Source organism: Lepisma saccharinum, chromosome 16, assembly GCF_977018435.1.
Source record: "Lepisma saccharinum chromosome 16, izLepSacc3.1, whole genome shotgun sequence".
Taxonomy (NCBI): Eukaryota; Metazoa; Arthropoda; class Insecta; order Zygentoma; family Lepismatidae; genus Lepisma; species Lepisma saccharinum.
The window spans coordinates 19,236,110-19,260,662 of NC_139244.1; the positions used below are offsets into that span (position 1 = coordinate 19,236,110).

A 24,553-nucleotide genomic window follows, 5' to 3' on the forward strand; every position below is an offset into this window, starting at 1 on the left:
CTTGAATCTTTTTATTCTCTTTTACTTCCCTATCCCAATCACATTCCCATTTCTCGTTGACGGTATACCCGCGCAATTCCAAGTATTTTTTGCGGGCCATAGTACACTCATATCTTCGTTCCATGGAATCACCACTATCATCCAAAGAACGATGGCGCTGCTCTCTGTAACATTTAGGACATGCATGAAAGAAGCACCCATTAAAACAATACAAATTTCGTGTACCTTTCTCAAAACCGTCAACCTTCTTACGCCCGACCCATTTTTCGCCACCATTAGCACTGTGAGAAATGTTGTGCCCACACACTTTTTCCATATAGCTAAGCCAACGAAGAGCTTTAATACTTTGATGGTCACGTTCCCTGTAGCCGTATGGAGGTATGATGGCGATTTTGTTTTCTTGTAAATAATGAGTTCTGTATACTCGGATTGCAAGACTCGCAATTGTGGGGCTACAATGAAAGGTTGCAATCCGTTTGTTTCCCCTTCAATCAAATTGGAAAACTTAATAACAGCGGCTATCAAAATTTCTACATCGTTTTTGCAATATTCCCTCAGTTCTTTTTGAAAATTGAACTCTTTGTTTTGTGAGACACACTCTTGGTGCCATTTGATAAGCTCTTCCCGATCATCGGGGCTTCGACTGTCAGGATCAAAATATTCAATATCCGGGAACGTACCTACATAGTCTTTGTGGTCAGGCGTGTTAAAGAGATACGGAAACTCGCCCTTTTTCATGCTTGTTTTCAAGCCAAGTGTTTTGGGAAGTTTCGATAATTTGACCCCTAAAAATAAGTATGTATCTCTGAAAGTAATTTTTGGTGTAGCTTTCATCTCGACAATCTGATGTCCCTGAGTAATGACTGAGGGAATTATTTTCTGTTTCTCGAGCAAAGTTCTAGCCGCAAATATATTGTCGAATTTCGACCCGTTATGAGAGAGAACAACTATTTTCTGAAACTTTTCTCTCGGTTGTAAAACATATTCAATAAACCCCTCCATAGTGTTAAATTCGTGGGTACGTTGCTTGCATTCTGAACAGACTGTAATGTCCTCGGAATCCTTACAAACATGACACCTTTGCATCGCTATGACCATGTTGACCACATGCTCACGCTCTCCCTTTTCATTGGGAGGTTCAAGCATTGTCTCCACATCATATACGATATAAAGATATCTCTCAATATGTTTTAAGTCTTCCTTTTGGACAAAACATTCGTACTCCGGACCAACATGCACACGACACATGTTGCAAAAATGCTCATCACATCTGTGTTGAACATTTTTTTTACGTTTTCTCATGTCTACCAGAACAAAACAACCATTGCAAAGTTTCAATTGCTCACATACAGATTTCCCACGCGAAGAAGCAGTCTTATGTTGATTATAACATTGCAACAAAGGAAAATTTCTGTTGCACTCGCTACAGTGGTTTTCTGTGGTTTCGATGGGTGGTTCGTGAATATGTTCGCAATAAGTACAATTATACTTGCATTTGTGAGATTCTTTGGAATTGTAACCATCCAAGCACATTGGACAATAATGTCTATAATTTAGAAGTGACTTTATGGACAGTATCGGAGAATAATGATTACTCTCGAAAAGAATGAACAGTTGTTTGGAAGCATAATTTCCCTGGAAAATAATTTCAAAAGCTCTTGTATGTTCACTTTGTTTGTATACTACAATCTGATACCCTGGAGCAAGGTAAGTCTGAAATTTCGCCACATCCTCCAGAGTACAACCTTTTTGCGCATCAACCTCTACAGCGGCAAGTCTGCTCAATTCGATGGCCCTATTTTTTTGTGTTTTTCTGCCTGGGTTTTTAAGGTTTTTTAGTAAATTCAAATCTTTATCTGCCTGCGCCTTTGCTATGACCAGAGCTCTTGGAAGACAGTACACATCTTCCTCCTTAATCTTAAAGAGACATCTTTGACGTTTCACGCTATCGAAAATTTGATTCAAAGGCGCATACTTTATTAAGGCACGGGCTCTCCCTTTTCCTAACTGAGGATCAACAATGCAAATATTAAAGGTGACCCTGTCGGCTACAAGAAAGTTCTCATTAGAATTGAGAACTTTTTCAATGTGCCTGAACATAATCTCGGGGTTGAAATTCTTGAGTCTCCGCATGGGAATGAAAAGAGGACTTGGAATTATGATGGCGGACGACTCAATTTGTAGACCGACATGTGACTCGGGGACTACGCCACTTAAGACCTCCTCGAGCACAAATTGGAAAAGGGAATTGACATATTCCCGAGGATCATCAAAACGATAGTTCCTCGGCTTTACCACCACCATCCTTCCTTCCGTAGAAAACTTTGGAAAGTAGTGGGCCTCTTCACTTACAATTTCAAAGCTACCACTGTCTGTTTCGCCACCCTCACTTTGAGCACCAGAACCGTGTTGCGGGACTTTGAAACAGACATTGGATGGGCCAGGCTGTGGAGAAGGTGATCTCGCATCCGACCGTCGTTGGTTGGATTGACCTTCGTACACTTCCATCGCTTCGATTAAAACATCGTCTTCATCGGACAGAATGGGAGATGGTGGCACAACAGCTTGTCTTAACCACTCTAACATTTCATCGTCAGAGGGTATTTCATAGATTGGTGACCTGGGTTCAAATCCTGATGCATCTGGTGTTCGATTTTCCACAGCACCAGCAGCAGAGCGAGGGGGTGGTAAATTTGGAAAGTCGCGATCCAAGTTAAATAACTCTGCTGCTGCCATGTTGTTACCACTTTCAGTCCTTCCATCATTATTATCACTATCATTCTGTCCGATGTTCCTAAATTTCTCTATAACCTCTTCGCGACGGCGGTCGCTAGTTTCATCCCGTTCAATATTTAGTTCCATATATTTCCAGAACGCTTCAAAATGATATTTCTCATCACGAAACATTCCAGCCATATACAAATCTAAAATAAACAAGGACGAACAACAATGATCTAAAACTTCACGTGGTCTTGAATGGAATTTCCGGGCAATAAATTTCAAAAAGTTACTCACCGCTTCCTGGGAGACCCCCACACGCTCCTCGTCGCGCACGGCCCTGGATAGCAGAAACAAAGCTTCCAAAAGTTGTCTCTCGCTTGCCTGCTCGGGGTTCGCAATCACCATATTTGCGTTGGTGGCCATTTCACTGAAAAATAAAATCTGGATAAGTCTCAAAAGAATTATTTTTTAATTTTATAAATTTACTACATATAATACAATTTCTATCAATTATTTCTTTTCCACTGTACTTTGCATTTAGATATCTAGCTCAAAAAGAAATAGTCATCCACGCAATATTTAATCCGTGTCCGATGCGTGTGTGGCGATTTTTTTTCAATTTGCTTGCAAATTGAAACCACAGCGCCACACACGCTTAGAAAAACTCGCGAAAATTTCCGCAGGGGGGCGCCCTCTTCGAAATTTCCGTGAAGGTACATACATTTACATGGTTGACACAATATTATATTCCGATGCACACAACTTTATGCCAGAAGACCAGATTTCCAAATATTCTACCGCTTGGTGATGTGGTTAGCACAGCGCCAGAGATCATGGGTTCGATTCCCGGTGTTTGCATTGGTGTTTTTTTTTAGTGTTCTTTCATCAATTGTATCAAATCATCAATTATCCTTACCGTCGCGGTTACCCAAAGGTAGAGAAAAGCGACATTAAATTACAAAAAAATATATATTTTAAAAATGTTTGCGCGCCAAAGAGGTCTCTTGTTCGAATCTCGACTTATTTCTAAGTATCCCGTCATCACATCATCACTCATCGTCGCGTTTAACTAAAAGTTGTAGAAAGAACATAAAATAAAAAAATCTCAAATCAAAAAAGAGCCTCCCCGTTGGCGCAGTGGTAGCATTGTTGCCTTGTAATCAAAAGGTGCCCGGTTCGATACCTGTTGGAGGCACATAGTGGTTCTGATCCCACTTTAAACTGTAGGTCCAGTCCCGATTTTCAAATTGAAACCAAATCCCTACACACGCTTAGAAAAACTCATGAAAATTTCCGCAGGGGGCGCCCTCCTCGACATTTCCGTGAAGGTACATACATTTACATGGTTGACACAATATTATATTCCGACGCACATAACTTTATGCCATAAGACCAGATTCCCAAATATCCTACCGCTCGGTGAAGTGGTTAGCACAGCGCCAGAGATCATGGGTTCGATTCCCGGTTTTTGCACTGGTGGTTTTTTTTAGTGTTCTTTCATCCGTTGTATCATATCATCACTTATCCTTACCGTCGCGGTTACCCAACGGTGGAAAAAAACGACACCAAATTACAAAAATTATATTTTAAGAATGCTGGCGCGCCAAATTGGTCTCTTGTTCGAATCTCGACTCAGACAAAAATGTTATTTGTATGTATCCTTTCATCACATCATCACTCATCGTCGCGTTTAGCCAAAAGTTGTAGAAAGCACAACATAAAGTAAAAAATCTTGGTGCACATCAAAATAAAAAAAAATAAAAAAAGCCTCCCCGATGGCGCAGTGGTAGCGCTGTCGCCTTGTAATCAAAGAGTGCTGATACCTGTTAGAGGCACATAGTGGTTCTGATCCCACTTTAAACTGTAGGTCCAGTCCCGATTAGCCTTTCTGTGCATAAAATGGACTTAAAACAACAATTCAATCAATCAATCAATCAGAATCCAAAGTCTTAGGTTCGAATCGTAAATGCGCCAGCACCATTTTCTTCAAATTTCTCTGGTTTTTAAATACAAATATCTGTCTCTTTCAAATAACGCTAGCTTCTTGGGTAGTAAAGAAAAATCCCCAATGTAATACAAACTGTTCCATTGTGACTGTAATTAACACATTTCATCTTCCACCGCCCCCTCAATACGCTCAGTAGTAAACTGCGAACCAACATCACTAGTTTTCATAGTAATAAAATAATTATATGCACTACACTGTAACTGAAAATATTAAAAATAAACCAAAAATATTGTTCTTGTTTAAAAATTACTTACCGCTTCGTATTATCAAATGCACTTCAAACAAAATAGAAAAGATGATCCGCACAAATAATCTGAAAATAACAAATAATATTAGTGTTTTCGGTACATTGTTCAATTAATTAAAACTAATAAATTTAAACAGATTATCGTATGCAACAATTTTTTTTGAAAAGTAAAATCAATCAATCAATCAATAAAAGTAAAAATTGTTTTTTGCTCTATACTAAAAACACAACAATTTTTATTTTGAAAGACATTCAGATGACTTGCTACCATTCTCCGAGACAGTAGCTACAAAGCAAAAAGTTAAGAATCGTAGCGGTTGGTTAGCATAATACAGTGCCAAAGAGTTCTAAGTTCACTTCTTTGTGGCGTTTCCCACTCGTGAACCCTCCCTGCGATAACACTGTCTTATATTAAAATATCGGTCTATATACACCGAGCACTGCTTCGGATCTTAATTTAAAATATAGATACAGTCCTGATTAATCTATCCGAGCATAAAATAAACTTTAGAAACCATATTTAATTTTGTCATCTTCATCATCGTCGCGATTAGTCTAATAGAAAATTAATAATATGCACAAAATTCGCATTAAACTTTTATCTCAAATACACAGTGCAATATTAATCAGTAAAAATTATAACAACTTACTGCAGTTTTACCTGGTATTAATTTAGAGATACAAGTCGACAAATACAGTTTACGTCTTCTTCAGCTTCTTTCGGAATGTGACAGTTGTTGACAATCATCTAATTTTATACTGTTGTCGATACAGTGGCTACTTCAACGTCATCGGTGCTCAAAATTTTCCGCAAACACATTGTCCATGTTTGTCTCCATTTTTAGTCCAACGACACCAAATTGGAGGACGTCACTCTTCCGAAATAGTGCGTCTCCCGTTAACACTTCAGGGTATTGACACACAACCGACATCAAAATAGGAAATACACTTCCTGTGGATGAACGGTCTTAGATCCGAGAAAGTGTGTCATGACACTATCTTTGAAACACCTTCCCCCTGGAACCAGTTAATGTACTAGAGAAAGGGTGTCACGGTAACATTTTCAAAACAACATCAGAAAATTCCTTTCCAGCACAAAACAATAGTTGCATGGGGCGTCTCTGTTTTGTGTTTTGAGTGTTAAAATGCAAATTCTTTGAGTGCTAACGTACAATTATCTACTCCTCTCCCGATAAGGTTTTTCCCTACCGTTTGGTAGGAGACGTCGTGGAAGTTCCACCTAGGACAACGGGCCTCCCTCTGCGATGCTGCCCTATAGTAGGTTTGATAGTACATAACGTTTTCCGAGCTGTACGAGTTCGTCAGCTCTGGAATATTGCTGGGTAGGGAAGGTCCTACGTTTGGTCAGCATCCACTGTTGTTATGCTGGGGTGAACTTGACCAGCTAACCTCGGTACAATTACAGTAATCTCTGAGATCTTCCCATGTCACTTCAGGCAAATGTAGGTATGTAATGAAGTAAGTCGCGGTAGCCAGTATGTAGGTATTGCAGATAGTAGGCATGTAATGTAAGACCACTAATGGTTCAACCTTTTGAGTCTGCGAAGTAATGGACATTTCCACTCAATTTTTTTTACAACAATTTTAAAAACTACACCCTGGAAAAATGACCCCTGGAAGTTCTCGCGTTTCTCTGCGTCCAGTTTAAGGCAAAAACGAGACTTCCAAAGTTGCGAGGATAGCGTTGCGCTGAAAACACGCCGCCGCCATGTTAATACGTCACGACTTAGGGAGAGCTCGTTTGTCGTCTGCTTCGAGCGTCCAGTTTACTGCGGGTAGCCGATGGTGAGCGAACATGTGCAGCAGTTTTACAAATCTGTACAGATTTAAATAATGGAAGAAGGAGCGATAGTTGAAAGGAAAGCTATGCTTTGTAATGATCATTCTTCCATGAAATATCCCTGCTGCTCACGTGCAAGATAAATGAGAAGGTTCTGCTGCGTGCGTGCTCTCAGGTCATGCGAAAAATATTGCTTGTAAAATTGGTTGCTGACCAAACTTTCAAAAATATATATATTTTAAACTTATATTTATCGAAATTTGCCGTAACCTATGTAGTGCAAAATAAGAATTTTCACATTCTTCACTTTATTTATAAAGCCTATTTTACTTTATTTTCCATAAAGCAATTTCAGTTTGAGTTTCATTTCTCTTGCGCAAGTTATGATCAAATATCTTTGGGCGATTAAGAGAAAATACACTGAGAATATTACATCAGTTGCACAGTACATGTTAATACTTAGTTTATGTATAATTATTACAAGGAAATAATGTGTATAACCAAGGGCGTATTTAAGGTGGTTCAACGGGTCCACCCCCTTTGGTTCAGTAAAATTGCCAGAGTTACCTGTTCATCCGCTTGTTCATAACAATTTCTTCGGACTTATTTTATTCTCTTAAATTAGAGACGTAGGACGGGATACGGATGGGAAGGAAATTACGTAATTCCACGCACCAGATGGGACTGCAGACCAAATGTCTGCAATTTGCTGATAGTTTCGGAATTTCTGCGATAAGAAACTGCATTGAGACTGTCAAATCAGTTATTTTTCCCCCTCGAGTCATCTTAAAGATATTTGGTTTTTAAAAACGCAGTGACACAGGATGAACAGAAAACCATCAATTCTAGAGTGCCTTCATACACACAACTTTGTCGGGTCCAGCACCCCCTGCTCCCCAACTAGTTTCCGGCCAGCAGCGTCCTGGATTTTCACTTACGAAATAAAGCAACCCTAATCATACCAAAAGTTGATCCATCCCCCCCCCCCACACACACACACTTGAACTATATATACGCCCATGTGTATAACAATATCCCGTAGTGAAATGATACGATATATTTTGAATTTTGTACTGCGAAAAAAGCCGCCTCATCTCGTTACCCCGAACGCATTAATTGGTCTGTTCACAACTTCACCACTAAGGATCCTATCGAGACGAGACATGGCAGCCTTGGTCTCGTTCTCGTTGAGAGTTGTAAATATCTGTCTCGTGTATATTTGTAAATGTTTCATTGACAGTCTCGTCTCTATTTATAAACATCCGTCTCGGTTTGGGAGGGCAATTCTCGTTCTAGTCTCAAGTCTAGAAAAATATAGAATTAACAACGGATGCAAAGGCTTATCATTATAAATTTTAGAAAAAAAACTTTTCTCGTTTTTTATTATTATTATTATTATTATTATTTTTACTCCTTGTTTCGACGGTACGAGCCCTCGAAAACTGAATATTATCCTGCTTATATATGCAAACCAAATCGCAGATTCAGAATTACCAGGAATGAACTGGCGTTGTAATTATTATACACAAAATTCATGATTTATCTGAGGAAGTCGCATGTTCCAGGTTTGACTCTCGACCTGGGCATGACTGTTTTCTTGTGAGTGACATTGCATTGAACTGGAAATTGTTACATGGGAGGATGTTTTCTCGAGACTTGGGGACAGCTAGGGGAATGCTTCTATTGTTAATGTTAGTGTTGCTCACGAGACGAGGCATGTTCCGTCTCGTCTCATAAAAGGAGATGGGACAAGTGAATGTTTTCGAAATGAAATGGGACAGAAGAAAAAGTTCGTCTCGTATCGTGGCAGGTTGGGTGATACTTAGATTGTGCTTGTTGGTGGTGGTGGTAATGTATGTGTGTGGGGGGGGGGGTCTCCTGCACGCCGACTTCGAATACTGCTTGTAGTCATTCATCTTGTAGCGATTAGCCAAAAGGGGGAAGAAATGTGATGTTAGAGAAGATACATTCAAAATTAACCATGCGTTCTCATCGTTACGGTTAAACAAAGTGACGGAAAAGTGACGTAAAAGTAGGCTAAATACAAAAATTTGCAATATATATATTTAATGAAGAAAATTGTCATTTACTGCAGGAAATTTAAAAATGATTTTGGATTGATTTGTTGTTTTAAGTCCACTTTATGCACAGTAAGGCTAATCGGGACTGGACCTACAGTTTAAAGTGAGATCCGAACCACTATGTGCCTCCACCGGGAATCGAACCCGGGAGACCTTGATTACAAGGCGACGACGCTACCACTACAAGGAAATTCAAAAACTCCCCGTACCTTTTTATACCGTATTACCTCTTTATTGCAGAAATTGGCGTGTAAACCAGTGTTCTAAACGTATTATCTTAAAATTTGCGAAGAAAATATATGACGAAAATAATTGTACTTCCAGAAAAGGCATTCCTATAACATTAAGTTCTTGCCAGTTATAACCAACCTATGTATTCGCATTGAACAAGGCTGTTCACGTGTTCAGCCATTGACTGTTACAAGTTTTGCTTTGTCACCCTAATGGGAAAACCCAATACCGAGTTGCTGAATTATAGTAAATACTGCTATACTGCTAGGGCATAATTCATCTCCAAGAAATGGAGTACAGATTTTTGCACTGGAAGTTACAAGATACTTGTTTTACACAGTAACAAGTGACTTTACTGTCGCTTCCGCGGCTCATGCTAAGTTGACGGGACGAGCAGAAGCCCTGCCTGCACGCATTTCTAAGTGATGACGTCAGAGGACCTCGTGTCTGTGGAGAGGACGTTTTCAAATCCGTGACGTAGGAGGTGAATTTCAGCGTGTCACACGCAAAAATGAACTGAGCAACGCAACAACGAAGAATCGCTCCACGTGACACCTGTCACGCGAATTAAACATTACATGAATTATAATACGGTCAGGATAAGTGCCTACAGTCGGAGTTACCGAGAATAAACCTAGGAGGATTTGATTTTAAATACCTTAAATGACGTTACATAATACTACGGTGGTTCTGAATATACACATATATTAAAGCACAGATAAATAAACAGTACATCTTGCCCTCATTCTCTCTCTCTCTCATTCATACACACATTCCATGGCATATTGCGACAATATGACAATTACAAAGGTTAGAGTCATTAATACTTTGACTATACTCATGCTATTTCTTGGCTGCATCGCCGTTTACAATTTACCGTTTAGGATTTTAAGTATAAAGTGAATAATAAAGTGCGAACCCCTTTTATCTTTTCTGAAGGTATAAATATATTCAATGAACTATTGTTTGCTGTTAACATAAACTCTGATCTGTAACATTGATTACTCCGTCGGAATAACGATGTCTAGGGATGCCATAGCACTGATTTAAGTTATTCAATGATTTGATTTACGCAGATTCGCGGTAGATCGGCGTCATCTCTCTCACACACGCACATGGTTGGATCTTACCTTCGCTGCATTCCCTCTGACCTGGGTTGGGCGAAAGTGGTCCTACAGTTCTGGAAGACGTCCGCACTCCAGTGTTGCACTTCACGGTTATCCTGGTTGGCGAAAGTGGATCAGTCGGCAGCTCCATCTGGCATCATCAAATTCTGGCTTCACTCGTTCACTTCGCAGGGACGTCCAGGACGGTACACGTACACTGTCGACTCCATACGACAACTTGCGCAATAATAGGTCAGTTCTTCGCGGTCACTCGTAAGTACACATACGTGGCTTGGGCGATGAGACGAACATACGCGATGAGCCATTCGCGGTTTCACATGGATATCAAATGTTATTAACTTTTACTACTTAGGACGTTGTTTCAGACGATTGACACAGGTGGACGTGTCTGGCGTTATTCTCACATAACCACACGTATGTGCACGGATGCGTTGACGGCGAGGGGGAAAACGACCCCCTGGTTCTACTCTGCTCTACTCCATGGCTCTAAAACACTCACTCGAGGAAAAAACAAATCCAGACCACGAGTCTGATCGCGACTCCGAGCTAGGTGGTCGCACGTAGCTCACACTCCGGTGGCGATTGTAGGCAAAACTGTCTCTCGCTATTCCCAATCATCCCTTTTATTCCAGGTTTGAACGAGGTGACGCTCTAGTCTCTGTGATCAGGTGCTTGTTTATTGTTTCTGGTGCTTTGACCGTTGTCCTCCTATCCTGGTCAATGCTCACTCCGGTCCTTAACCTCTGGTAGCAGCTCCTCGTGCAGAGATTAGGTTAAATCCTCGGCTATTGTATTCGACACGTTCAGAGAGGCCAACTCAGTAGGGTTCCGTCTCCCATTGAATCCAGCGATGAATCTTTAATAATTCATAACTCCCGTATTTCTGTTCTGATTAGGCTCTAATCTTGGAATCAGTACTTTCATAATGTGGTCTTCCGCTGGTTAAAATCTCATCCAATTCGGTCCATTGGTTTAGAAGTTGCTCTTTTCCTGCTATCCCCCATAAGAATGCATGTAAATCAGAATTCGGGCGAAAAACGGTGGTTGAGCAAGTTAGTGTTGGCTAAGGCAGTTCGCTAGACACTTTTATTCGCGACGGATTTTAATATTACCAATTGTAATTCATTCTTAATAACGGGCAATTACATTAATTACCTGTTACTCAATATTTGACCGTTATAAGCGGTGTTTGAAGACGTGTTTCTCGAGAACCAAAACAAATATCGCCGAGATATTTTGCACATCTCATGTTTGTGAATGGATTAAAAACGTTTTTCATGTCAAAGTGGAAATGTCCATTCCTTAAGATTGTAGGTTAGATTGATTGATAGGTACTTCAAGGGCTTTATGCAATTTTTATTACCTTAGATTTATGTATGTCAATATTTGCAGACTCAAAAGGAAGAATTGTGAGGCTTTAAACTAAAATCTACCTGTATCAACACCATAAGGATATTCACAGAGATCCATTCTAGGTCCCGAATTGTGGAATCTAAACTTGGAGCCAGCTCGCTAAGAATTAGGAAATATTTAGGAGATCAAAAGCAGAATAGACTATGCAGATAACGTAATAATTGTAATAGAAGGTAATTCAAGAACAGAGTAGGATAAGTAGTCCAGGTCAGCGGCGGCTCTAAGGGGAGAGCCGCCGTGCCATGGCTCTATCCTCAGAAAAAGCAAAAGCACTTGCTTCGCCAAAATATAGCTAAATTAATACATTTACGAACGAGGAGATTCGAATCTCGTAAGCTTTCGAGCTTACGGCCGCCTCAATTCCTGCGCCGCATCTCCAGCTGTTCTCTCACTTGCTCTGGGCCAGCATAGTCTGGCCTGTGCGCAGAGGCATGCGCGGAGGCATGCGCGGAGGCATGAAAAAGTCTCCGCAGTTAACGAGCGAGGAGGTGGTAGCCCAGTGGTAGCCATAAGACAACCAGCCGTGCCCCCTTTCGGCTGGCACGACGCGAGAGCTATCGGATTGTGTTGACATAGTTGCAAACTTCACAGAGAAGTGACTAATCGTGACAGATTTGTAATACTCGTTGGAGAAGTAATTCCCGAGAAGATACTTTCCTTAATATTTGGCAAGAACGAACGTAATATCTTCCCCAAATTTATATAACCATTTAGATAGATGCGTCTAAAGAGCCATCCAGACTTTTTTGTTATCGATTTATTCCTTAAGAAAAGATATATCCCTTGCTCTCACGCACACAGACACTCACGTGTTGCAACTGACGTTGACAACATTGAAAACATTTTCTGTACAAAAGAATTGCCTAAATATCAAAGCGAATTCGCATCACCAGGAGATTTTTTACTTTAATATTTGTAAAAAATCACACGGAAAATCTAACAGTATAAGAATTTCACTTGGAGAAATAATTCAATTTCTTGCATTGAATTCTATAAATTGGAGATCCACAGTTCATTTAGTAGATAATCATATTTCAGTTGTTACTAACACCGACTGTTGATGTACCGTCTGCCGTGCTGTGGTTGCAAATTATAAACAAAGCAAGGCGAGAATACCGTGATCGACTTGGTGTCTCTAATTGTTCAGTATTTTTCTTTTTAGTGAAGTGAAAGTGTCCGATGGTGTGTGAAAGGAAGGGTAATTAGTAAAGATGAGTCAGATTAGAGCACTGTTACATACACCGTTTTCCAAGGAACTATACGATATTAAATTAAAAGTTAAACAACTTGGCTGTCCCACGCCAGATTTAAACATCAATTCTATTTAAAAATATTAAAAAAATGGTAAATGTTACAGGCGTCGAAACTTTAATAGTCGCATTTATTTCCTAGAAACTCTGGCCGACCTCCGCACAGCATGCTTCGACGCCAGGGATTGCGGGTTCGAATCTGGGCATTGGTGTTCTTTGTGAGTGTTCACTCATCCTTATCTTCGCGATTAGCCAAAAGTAATAGAAATGCGAAGTAAAATAAACCAATCTTAGGAACTCTGAATCTTTGTCTGCAATTTTAGTAAACAAAGTCCCATTAAAATTACCTCTTTCATTAGATTTCTATGACATATGCTAGCGACAATTTTTCGATTTCTTGATCACGTTGGCACTACCCATCATACTAGCTGCCAGCCGCCGCTGGTCCAGGCTATGGGATAAACTCTCTCGAGGACTTGTGTGACAGATTGCACCTCTCCAACGACAGATGGTAAATAGACTCGTCGACCAGATTCACGGTTTCTAAATTCCTCAGCGCACAAGGAACTCCATAGCCGCTCAATGCAGGTTAATTTCAGATCATCAGGCATTCTCCTTGCAGTTTATACGTTTCGAGTTTGAGTTTTTCCCCTCGAAGTTCACTTTATGCACAGATAGGCTAATCGGGACTGGATGTACAGTTTAAAGTGGATTCACTTTTCAATTCTACGTGATATCGAACCCGTGATCCCTTGATTACAAAGCGACGACGTTACCATTACGCCATCGGGCAAATCCTCTATTTAGACATGCTATTGTACAGTTCATTATAGGAATTATAGATAATGAAGAATCGATTGATTGATTGATTGATTGAATTAAGTTATTTTACGTCCATTTCTGCCACTTTGGCTGATCGCGACGATGATGATATGTGATTATGATATTGATAAAGGAACACTTACAAAGAACGACCGGGCCGGGATTCGAACCAAGAAAATATGGCATTGCATCGCGCTGTGCTAACCACTCTGCCACGTAGGTCGGCTATAGATATTCAATAATAAACATTTTAATGACATAACTGTAACTGAGGAAGTTCTAAAAATATATATATTCAAAGATTGTCCGCTGTATTTCTTAGCTATAGCAAGTTGTGAACCATAACCTATTGAAAAAATGCTATTGGAACATACATTATATTCAGTTAAGGAATTTCAGAGATTAAATAACTTTATAAATTACATTTAGATTGTAGGACTTTTACAACACTAGTGCACTATTTAATAAGAACTTTAAGAGATAATTTGTTTTGTATAATTTTACACTGTATTATACAATTGTTATACTACTACAAAAACATAGAGCCCAATTGATGTGTAGAGATAAATATATATTATGTGCGATGTCAACTATTGTATATTGCACCAAAGCCCCTCAGGGGGACTTTCGGTGTGAAAAGTTCTCAATAAACTCAAACTCAATATTAGGACCCAGGTTCAATATACCCAAAATTCATATCGTGCTACGCCACTGTCTTTGCATATCCCGGACGAGCCCCCAGTGTGTGTATGTAAAACTAAACCTTTCCCCAAACCAATCCCAGTACTTGAGAGCATAAAGGCAAGGCAATGAAGAGCGACACGGTGAAAGATTTCTTTTGGAGGGGAAAAAAAACTTCATGCAAGAACACGTCAGATCGAGCTGCCACCTAGCGATCATCGCAGGCGCCGTGACGTCATCACAGCTGCATCGATCACAAGAGAGGAAGAGTCACCAGCGTTGGGGGACCGGCGAGCGGCGGCGTTATTCGAGGACAGAAATGTGTCCGTGCTCTGATGGAGGCGGCTGAATCCTCGAAATGGAAAGTAACAACGGGAGTGCTAGGTTCAGCGTCGAGGAACCGCGTGAAAGGTGGCAGCGTTGTCCCAGATTGCGCGGAGTCATGAACAAGATCATCATCTTGGTGGTTGTTCTTGTGATAACGGTCGTTCTGGTCGCTTCCCCCTTGTTCCTGAATCTTAAGCATTCCCTCAGTGAGCCCACGGAGGATCGAACAGCGGACTGCCAGCTGATTGACCGCCAACAGGCCGAGCATGGGGTATGTGTACGGTGATTTGTGTATACAGCATGAATGGAGCGTGTGTGTTTTGTTTCCATAACTAAGGAACTACTATGTAGGATGCAGAAAGACCTAACTATTTTAATTTTTGTTATTTTACGCCGCGTTTCTACCTCTCCGAGTTAGTCGCAGCGATGAGGATGAATTGATGAGTGTCAACGGAAATGCTGCCTGTGCCTTACCCCTGATACGAACCTAGAGCCCCTGCCAATCACTGCGCCACTAAGTATTTCAGACACACACACACACACACACAAGAGCTTCATATTATATAAGCTACAACTCACTCTAAAATTATCAGAATACTTTGCAAAATACTTTTGGAAACTGTGTTGCCGGGAGAAGTGGCGGCAATTAGTGGGCGCGGGGGCAGTTCCCCCCACCTTTTTTCCCTGCACTTTGGCCTCTTAATGCTAAGCCTTGTCTACCAGGAGAAAGTAAACTGTAAGTGAAAGAGGTTGAAATAAGCGGGAGAAAGAGTCCGTGTCCTTCGTTGTAGGTACTAGCTCAAGATTTGCCTCGATTGACTGTAGCAAATCACGAAGCCGCAGTTGGCTAAATATGTTCGGTCACAGTGTTTAATGAGCATGAATTTGCATTTGCCGGCCTCGGTGGCAGAGTGATTAACACTGCGCGTTACGACGCCAGAGGTCCCGGGTTCTAATCCTGGCTTGAGCATGGGTGTTCTTTGTGAGTATACTTTCATTAATTTCATATCATCACTCATCCTCACTAGTGTTGGGCCATATATCGTCCAGACGATATATCGCGATATTGAAAAAAAATATCGTCCAGGTGATAACAAGTAGGCGATGTATCGTCACGATATTTGGCGATATATATCGTGTTGGCGATATATCATCAAAATATTTGGTGATATATATATCGTGTTGACGATATATCGTCACGATATTTTAGCGATATATATCGTGTTGGCGACATATCGTCAAGATATTTGGCGATATATATCTTGTTGACGATATATCGTCACGATATTTTAGCGATATATATCGTGTTGGCGACATATCGTCAAGATATTTGGTGATATATATCGTGTTGACGATATATCGTCACGATATTTTAGCGATATATATCGTGTTGGCGACATATCGTCAAGATATTTTGTGATATATATCGTGTTGACGATATATCGTCACGATATTTTAGCGATATATATCGTGTTGGCGACATATCGTCAAGATATTTGGTGATATATATCGTGTTGACGATATATCGTCACGATATTTTAGCGATATATATCGTGTTGGCGGCATATCGTCAAGATATTTGGCGATATATATCTTGTTGACGATATATATCGTCACGATATTTTAGCTATATACATCGTGTTGGCGACATATCGTCAAGATATTTTGTGATATATATCGTGTTGACGATATATCGTCACGATATTTTAGCGATATATATCGTGTTGGCGACATATCGTCAAGATATTTTGTGATATATATTGTGTTGACGATATATCGTCACGATATTTTAGCGATATATATCGTGTTGGCGACATATCGTCAAGATATTTGGTGATATATATCGTGTTGGCGATATATCGTCACGATATTTGGTGATATGTATCGTTGAGACGATATATCGCCGATATCACGATACGGAAAAATATCGTATCGTATCGTCTGTGACTATATTTTATTGACGATATATCGCGATATCAAATTCTCGATATCGTCCATCCCTAGTCCTCACCTTCGCGATTATCCATAAGTGGCAGAAATGCGATGTCTGCGACGCCAGGGCTTCTGGGTTCGAATCCCGGACTGGACATGCATGTTTGTGAGTGTCCATTCATCAATTTCATCATAGCATCACTCATTCCCATCTTCGCAAATTAGCCAAAAGTGGCACAAAAGCGAACTAAAATAAAGCAAATCAACCAATCAATTTCCATTTGTGTTGTGTAAGCTGGCCGTTGGCGTTAAGTCCGATCAGGACTGGGTTTATGTTGTTTCTCCCATTTAATCATCATTAATGTTGACTAAGAGCATTGTTAAAGCGGCAATTGAAAAAGAATGTATAGAATAAAATCTCGCTTATGTGCTTGTTAGATACTAGTCAGTACCTAAGTACTGGGTCTTAAATAATGGTTATTTGATATTGAGTGTCACTCCCAAGGAATCAATTAACCAATCATAACCTGTTAAGTGACCGAACATGGTCAAGGATTCTTGTCCCTGGCTGGGGAGTGTCGTTCAATGTCATCTAATCATCACTCATCAGTAGAGCTAGGATTTGTATGTAATTACATATTCCATTCCCTTCTAGATACATAGCTTGAACACGAGAATGTCAACGAATTATATAACTGACATCATTTTGCATAAGTTTTATGTTACATATTTCGGCAATTTTTTCCAATCTTGATCCTTTTTCCTATATTTTCGATCTTTGAAACATGAAGAAAATTTGTATCTCATGTGATGTCATATTTTCAAATCAATGAGATGCACGGTGCTTACGGTCACCTAAAATTGACTGCCTAGTCGAAAGACAGGCTGAAGACCAAAATAAATATACATAATAGTTTATTTTTAAGTGTTGAGCACAGTATGAAACCTAATACAGCACTAAGTCAAATACAAAAGTACAAAGTTACACGAATAAAATACGTAAGCTGTAGATTAACATAACATAACAAGTTAGCATATTTACACTTCAAGTTACAGTTTTCAACGAGATCTATTATATCTCCGATACTAATAATTGTTTATTGTTATATAATATTGTGCAATTAACTGTGTATTGTTCTAATAATAATATTTATTGAAGTGATGATAACGATTAAACAACCAGGTATATCACTATGTCAAAATTGGTTATACAAAATTAAAAAATTGAATACATAATTATAAAATAAAACAGTGGATCCTACAATCTTATACAACCACATAAATTCAAATTGTAGGTTTCATCAAGATCAGCTACTAAACCTCTGGCCTTGTTTAGGCATGTGAGAATTGAGATATACCTATTGGAATATCTGGGAATTTTATAAGCTATATTATTCAAAAAGTATTCACTGTCAACTTGGAAAGTTAATATCTTCTCTACGAAATTTATCCTTTTCATTTTTCTTCTTTCTTCTAAGGAAAACATATTCAACTGTGTTAACCATTCACAGTAATGTTGGACATAGTAATTTCTTCTTAAACTTTGTGCATAATAACCCGATAAAAAGTTTTTGAACTGATTCAACTTTTTGAAGGTTGCAGTCAGAAACCATAATTCATTTGCATATTCAAGAATAGGACGAACTATCGTTTTATACAGGAATATTAAGGTATCTTCTTTTTTAAAAACTTTCCATGAGAAAAATATATAACCAAGCATTCTCTTTGCTCTTTTGCAAATTTCTGAAATGTGCTCATCAAATATGAGAGAGGAGTCTATTAATATTCCTAAGTCTTTATGACTGTCGCACACTTGGATTTTATTTTCATAAATAAAATAGTTGGAGACTATATAATAAAATAATAATAATAATAATAATTACTGGAACTGTTATTTATCTAAGGTTCCTGGAGTCCACTCCCACCCTCCCTCTGGTTACATATTTTCGTTTCACTTCTAGGTTTAGACAAAGCACCTAGAAACTTGGCATCGGTGGGCAAGAAAGCTACTTTCTTGTACGTAGCAAGTTACACAACATGTTCCCTTGTACAAAAAAGTACAAAAGTAGCTATGTATTTTCATTCGATTGTTCTTTCTGTAAACGCCTTTGTTTACAATTTGTTTCGAAAGTTACAAAGAGCTCTCGTACATATTTACATATCCTACAATAATTTGCGATGTGAAAAGTAATTAATAAACACGCTTCCAAAAGTTAAGCACGCGATGGTAAAATCAACAAAAATGGAAAAGTAAAGCTTTGATTAACTCAAAATTGCGCATGAAGGTAGCAAATGTGTTTATGCATTAAAGAAAACAAGAATTTTGTCAAAGATGAAAAAAAATACTTTTCGTAAGTTATATGATGACGTCGCATTTGGGTCATTAACATAATGATGTTTAAAGGCAAACAAACCAAACAAAACTTACAGTAATAGCCTATGGTATGTGACCACTCCGGACCTTCACACAAACTTTACAACGTGTTTCCATACTTTCAATGAGGTGATCAACCATCGCAGATACGAGCAATGGCCATTCCTCCATTAGGACAGTCTCCAACTTTCTGAGACTGGTTGGAGGAGGTAAACGTGCAGAGACAGCACGCCCGAGGGCATCCTAAAGGTTTTCAATGGGATTAAGGTCGGGGGAATACGCCGGCCACTCCTTACGATAAATGCCCTCACTTTCCAGGTACTCGTCAACGATGTTGGCTCGATGAGGACGGGCATTATCGTCCATAAGGAGGAATTCAGGACCAACGGCTGCAGCGTAGAGTCTCACAATGGGTCTAGGACTTCATCCCGATACCGCGCAGCTACCACAGAGCCGCCTTTAAAGATGAGCACCTCGGTGCGATATCCCATTGAAATTTCAGCCCACATCATGACGCTGCCACCTTTTAATGCGTGATGTTCGATGATGTTCTGGGCCTGATTGCGTGTGCCTCGATCTCTCCAGACACTTACACGCTTATCATCTGATTCCAGGCCAAATCTGGACTCGTCCGTGAACAGGATGTTGCACCATTCTGAGACAGTCCAATTGACATGTTGACGACACCATTTTAATCTTGCCCCTCTGGCTTCGACGGTTAGTGCAACACAAACACGTGGTACTCGGGCGTACAATCCCTTCATGTGGAGTCTTCGGCTAACAGTACTGGCAGATATTGTCTTACCAAGAGCCGCTGCAACCATGGATGTACCAGTTGTGGAGGTCGCTCGTCGATTCCGCTTGGCTACTATAGCAATATATCGATCATCAGAGGGGGCGGTAACCCTTGGACGACCGGGCACAGGTCTCCGGACAACTGTTTGACTTGTTTGAAATTACCGAATGAGCAACGCCAAAGAAAATAGCGACATCTTTGATTGACTGTCCTGCTTCAATGCGTCCGTCAGCACGCCAGCGCTCACTATCTGTCATTCGTCTTCTTTCAGCCATAGAAACACGAATATTATCAAAAATAATCCTATAAAAGTTATAAACACTTCGTATCAGCTTTTAAATGTACCTCAAACCCTTCAGAATGCTGGCGTCTTCAACGAAAGTGTGATGATTCTTGTACGAAATCCTCGCTTTTATGCTATTTCAAGAGCACAGATTAAGCACCTAGGTACAGATGATTCACTCTCTACTTGCAAAAAGGAAGCTACACATAAAAACTGACATCTACATCCGAAGCGATTTTCAGCCACTCAAATTCACATACGCTTTCGAGAACTTGCATTGCGTGCTTAACTTTTGAAAGGCAGTAGTTGGCAAAATTATTTTCTTAAATATGTGCACGTTGCTGTGCTTTTTTGAGTTTATAAATTTGATACAAATTTAATTTGAAGAACTTATGTCTTTAAAATTACGTTGAATATGTTCAAATAAAATAAATATCTAGCAGAATTCTTGAAATTGCTTGGATAGTCGATTATTATTAATATTACATATTCTATGATACTACATATTTTGCTACATATCGTTTTGATAATACATATTTAGGTACATATTTTATCAATTATTGTTGCATATTTATGTACATAGTTTGTACTTTGATGTTACATAAAAATCCGGGCTCTACTCATCATCATCATCGCGATTAGCAAACACTGGCAGAAAAGTGACACTAAACAACAACAACAAAAGTATACAAAAGTAGGCCTTTCAATTCACTAAATTTTAACTTTGTCTCTCAATATTTATTAAATATGGGACGGAAGGATACGTTCGATGTTCTGTCGAGTTTTGATAGGCTTGTTTTCCCTTGGATCTGAAAATTTTGGGAAAAGCAATGAATACTTATCGGGCGCTCACTCTTTCCGTATTATGAAATTCCCTAAAGTTCTCCAGTTACGAAGGATATCAGATTTTTCACCAGCTATACCATTCATGGACGTCCGCAGGATTTTTTTCCAGGGAGGGGCAACCAAGGTAATTTTTCCCCGGGGGGGGGGGCAAAGGAGGAATACTTTTCCCCATAATAGTGATGCCCCCTCAAAAAACACTGCTTCAGTCTGAAATTACCATGTTCCTTCAACACCCTTATAACATAAATTATTTTAAAGGTGGACATTCATTTTCCAGAGGGGCTGTGGGCCCCCTTGCCCCCCCCCTCCATTCCGAACATCCATGATACCATTTGTATTTGTTATTTCCTTGCGCTGATTTTATAATATTCATTTCAGTTGAGAAATATTTATGTAGTAGAATTGTCCAATTCTATTTCTTACTACCGAATCACCACCGTTAAATTCCTTTTATACTTTCTACTTGCCCGTACAATTGAAAGACCTTGACCAATAATCTGATTGGAGATCATGAAACGTCTGAAATTGCACGACCAAAGAGAATGTTGACGGCAATTTCACATTTTACCGAAAGATGGCATTGCGTACAGCAAGAAAAAGAAATGAAGGCTATCCGTAACATAGATAATAATTTTCTTTCCAAAGTAAAGTGTGTATCAGAAACTCAAAAGAAGCGTGAAGTGATTTCTCGTTATTATGTATGTAATTTGAGACACCAGAAGAGAAACAGTGTGATAACAAAATTCACAAAATACTAGATATTCTTTCTCCAGATATACAGGATTTATTTTCACTGAATCAAAAATGCAATTCAACGACAAGTTTTTGCATCTAATTTATTATCACATATCACTGCTGTAGAAATACATACTACTCTTTGTTATATCATTGGAGTGAATAAATACCGACAAGAATGCCCCTTTCCTTTCTCATAACCACCTATTTACACTTGAAGCGTCGAAGATAATCTCTTCGATAATCGATTTTAATACAACGTGCTTTGATTGGTCGACAGTCTGTCTTCAAATACTTTATTTAGATTGTTTCTTGAGCGTTAACCTTGAATCTTCCAATCTTATTCACAGCATACAAGTCGATTAAGGATTTCATACCGAAAGTTATTAGATTTTCAACGTCTCCGTGCTTTACGACAGACTATTTTAAATTAGCAACAATACTTCCCGTTCACTTTCCTCCATATCCAGATAAAGATACACGAACGTCAATGCCAAGTATGGTGAATAACATATTCATGGAATATGTACAGTGGGATCCATGAGTATTATCGTGCAAATTGTCCATCACCATGTTCGTGCACTTTATTTGACCCAACAAGAGCTTCAAGAATTAAAAGAAAACTCAAAACAAGATGTTAATAACTTCTGTACCAGCATACATACAAATCCATCGCGTAAAAACACACAGGATTTTAGGAAAAAGTTAATGAAAGTAGTCATGGGCAATTTGCACGGAAATACTCATGGATCCCACTGTACACTCTGTAGTGCATGAAGATTTTTACATAGTATATACAAAGTCAAAGTCCGCAACTGGTAACACTGGAGCTGCAATATATTGCAATAATCTAATGGAATATAAAATCTACCCATTACCAGCAGAATGTTCAATATTCACGGCGGAAGCGTTTGCAATTCGTCAAGCATTGTTGTATATACAGGAGAAAAACCTGAAGAGGGTAGTGATCGCCACTGATTCAGCGTCAGTCTTACACTCCCTGGGATCGATAACAGCTGATTACTATGTAGACTGGTACATTGTTAACATAAAAAATTTGTATCACAAATTAACCAACTCAGGATACAGTATTTCTTTTGCCTGGACTCTTGGGCATACATCCATAGAAGGGAACCACATAGCAGACGCATTAGCCAAGTACGCAGCTGAATAATCAAGTCACCGATCTCTTCGGATTAAATTTTCTGCAAAAGCGCTAGAGTCGCATGCTAAACCAGAATTGTTGAAAAGTTGGCAGAAACAATGGACAATTACAGCTAAGACTAATGGGAAAAAATATTATTCAATTCAACCAATTATACCTAAAGAATCTTGGTATCAAGACATTAACCTTTCAAGAAACTCTTTAACAAATCTTCTTAGATGTCGGCTAAATTACACCCTAGCACCTAAAGACCTGTATACTAGGAACATTGTTCAATTCCCAATCTGTCAGTGTGGTGCAACTGAAGGAACACCTGATCATATTATATTTGAATGTCATCTTAATGCAACTACGCGTGATTATTTCTTTAGAGACCTAAAAGAAGCAGGATATAATGTCCCATACGCCTTGTCAACACTTTTGAGGAACCCAACGAAGAAAATAATATATGTACTTACCAACTATATTGTGAGAGAAAATATTGTATTATAAAATTATGAAATCGTAAAATTATGAAATTGTAAAATTATGAAATGTAAAACAATTGTAACTGGTGCATAGCAGCAAAGCTACAACCAAATATACATTTATAAAAAAAAATACAAAAATACAAAGAGAAAAATGCCGTGTTCACTGACGTCACTCCTACAAAATTCAATGTGTTGTTCAAGGCCTTTTGATCGTGTATGGGCGGCTCAAGGCCCTCTCAGGTCAAACATAGTATATTGTATATTTCCTTTCTCGTAATAATGGCAACTTTTGTAAGTTGAAAGACAAGTTGTAAATAGCGGCTATACATGATGATTCTGAAAGTCATATCCGTAATGTTACTAATTGGGATAAGTGAGTTCTTGCGATGAAATGGAAAAAGAGATGCCTTGTTCAGTATTAAAATGTAGTAACAATTACTGTAGCACAGATTTTGTGTGCGAAACCATAAAAGGAACATATTTATTTAGTTATATATCGACTTTTTGTGACATGATGATGAACAAACAATTGTTTGTCGCCAATATGAACAAAGATTTGGATACCAGAAAAAAATCAGTTATTGTAAACTTTTTCTCTGTGCACTTTAACTGACTTGCAATCCAATCCAAGGCAACATTGTCTGAAGAGCTTCAAGATGTAGCAGGTGTGTCTCTGTAGTCTTAAGCGACTTCACGTGTAGATGTTTTCCCTATAGATGATGTGTGGGAGGGCTATATTTGTTTCTGTCAGAATCGCCGAAGCGCTGTGAACGTGGATCATCCAACTGACTGAACCGTGTGAAACACCTGTTGTCACGCGAGTCTTGGTGAAGTCAACCCGTCACGGGTGAACGCACAGATCGAGATGGGATTACACGAGTGGAAGAAATTTCTTCCGTGTGACAGAGGGCACGCTTGTTCTTACTATGGGCACATCAAAAGGGCCGTTTACTTCCGCAGTGTACCTTCAACCTGGTCAAATTGAGTATATACATTGGGAACTAGATCTTAGGAAAGCATTCTATGTAGTTCTGTACGAAGAGAAATGGCATCGAGGTATGTTTTCAATTGTCAGGAGTTTATTGCAGGAACCATTTGAACAAAGGAGGTCCTTGGCCTAAATATATCACTCCTACAAGAAATTACACCGTCTGGAAGTCATGTGATTCTGCATGCTGTCGGTAGTCTGTGATAAAAGGTGGCGTTGTTTAGGTTTGAATCCAAATTTAGTCGTATGGAAGGG

At 39.2% G+C, this 24,553-nt stretch overlaps 1 protein-coding gene and 1 long non-coding RNA gene across 2 annotated transcripts in view; one reads left to right on the plus strand and one right to left on the minus strand.

Moving 5' to 3' along the window:
• The window catches only part of LOC146000311 (uncharacterized), a 92,206-nt gene that overhangs the window by 38,390 nt on the left and 29,263 nt on the right, over positions 1 to 24,553 (minus strand). The gene's annotated exons all lie outside the window — the stretch shown is intronic.
• LOC146000310 (neprilysin-1-like) overlaps positions 14,652 to 24,553 on the plus strand; it is a 63,444-nt gene continuing 53,542 nt past the window's right edge. Inside the window, exon 1 of the mRNA XM_083137815.1 lies at positions 14,652 to 14,980. Within this exon, the coding sequence (XP_082993941.1) occupies positions 14,741 to 14,980 (240 nt within the window). The 5' untranslated portion in view covers positions 14,652 to 14,740. The remainder of the gene's footprint in view (positions 14,981 to 24,553) is intronic.